At 34.1% G+C, this 1,360-nt stretch overlaps 1 protein-coding gene across 2 annotated transcripts in view; it reads right to left on the reverse strand.

The window, feature by feature from the left end:
- The window catches only part of PIK3C2A (phosphatidylinositol-4-phosphate 3-kinase catalytic subunit type 2 alpha), a 115,563-nt gene that overhangs the window by 23,204 nt on the left and 90,999 nt on the right, over positions 1–1,360 (reverse strand). For both annotated transcript variants that reach the window (XM_019519659.1, XM_019519658.1), the window contains exon 22: positions 154–290. In XM_019519659.1, coding sequence (XP_019375204.1) covers positions 154–290 — 137 coding nt within the window. The remainder of the gene's footprint in view (positions 1–153; positions 291–1,360) is intronic.

Genomic DNA, 1,360 nt, shown 5'->3' on the forward strand with positions numbered 1-1,360 from the left:
CCAACACTCCCCATCATAGACAATTGCCAGGGACTCTCTTGATACACACATTCATTCTTTCAAGACAGTCAGAATAGAAGCTGAAATTCTCTTTTAAAACGCAAGATTTACCCTTTTAGAATCTTCAGCATTACAAATACTACTGGAAGTTACCTTTTCATATTCTTCCTCTGTAGGATTATACTTTCGCAGCCATTCTGCAAGTGGTTTGTCTTTGAAAGATCCTGTTACTCCATATTCCACTTGAATTTTCCTAAGTGTATCTGAAGCAGGAACAAGCTCCACCATACCTTTATAAAAAAATTGTAGAAAATATTTACTTGCAATGACTTAGGTTTAAATCTTGTTCGATATAATATCTTCATTCTTATTTATTATGAAGCCTCTTTAAGATATCTGATTTTACCATACAGGGCCCAACTCCAACGCAGAATATTTGTAAAAACTGAAGTCTAAATCTGCTATGCCTATACACAGAAAATTAAATGAATATCACCAGTAATGGAACACATCCAAATTAATTTGCTTTACTCAATTAAGGTTCATCGTATTATTTCGTAAATTCTTTGGTCTCAAATATTAACTGATTATGTACACCAAATATTAGTTATAATTAACATTCTTCATTTAGGGAACTTGAGCACTCGTAAGAAAATGCTGGACAAGGATGGGTGGGCTCTAAGAATACAGTAGCCTGAGAAGTGACCAAAACAGGGTTACTTGTGGCTCTGCAGAAGAAAAGCAATCTGTTACATCACATGAGACAAAGAGCTCCTTGAGCCAGAATACAACTTGGAAAATAATCCCCACCTGGACAGTAGAGATTCATTTGGCAAAGGATCAGAAAAAGCAGTAGGCATAAGCAGATAAAAATAGAAGTGGTTTTCTGTTTTGTATCCTGCAAATTATTTAAATGATAATACTAGCAGTGAAAAGGAAAAGTAAGGCAGTGACATACAATGTAATCTAGTGCACTATTTTAAACTAGCTGAAACTTGCAACACATTTGGGATGAAATACTTTTTCAATAAAAAATTTATTTAAATACAGGATTTTTAGTTATCCTTTGACCAAATACTTTAACAGAATCAAAACTTCTCACCCTCGAAAAAGCTATGTAAAAAGCTGTCTGTGTGTAAACACAGGGTTAGAAATATAAATACATATTTTGTTTACAGTCTGACTTTGTGACTTGCTTATAGTCATAGAATAAGAGGGTCCTTGTCCACGTGACTGAAGCCCCTTTTACACGTGAGGAAATTGCCCCTTTTAGTGATTTAATTGCCTTTTTAATGATTTGTGTAACAATGTACATGTTCAGCGGCATATTTCAATTTAAACGACTTGTTTACATAGCATA

The sequence above is a fragment of the Gavialis gangeticus genome, unplaced genomic scaffold (genome assembly GCF_001723915.1).
Source record: "Gavialis gangeticus isolate Ggan-Ray unplaced genomic scaffold, GavGan_comp1, whole genome shotgun sequence".
Classification (NCBI taxonomy): domain Eukaryota; kingdom Metazoa; phylum Chordata; order Crocodylia; family Gavialidae; genus Gavialis; species Gavialis gangeticus.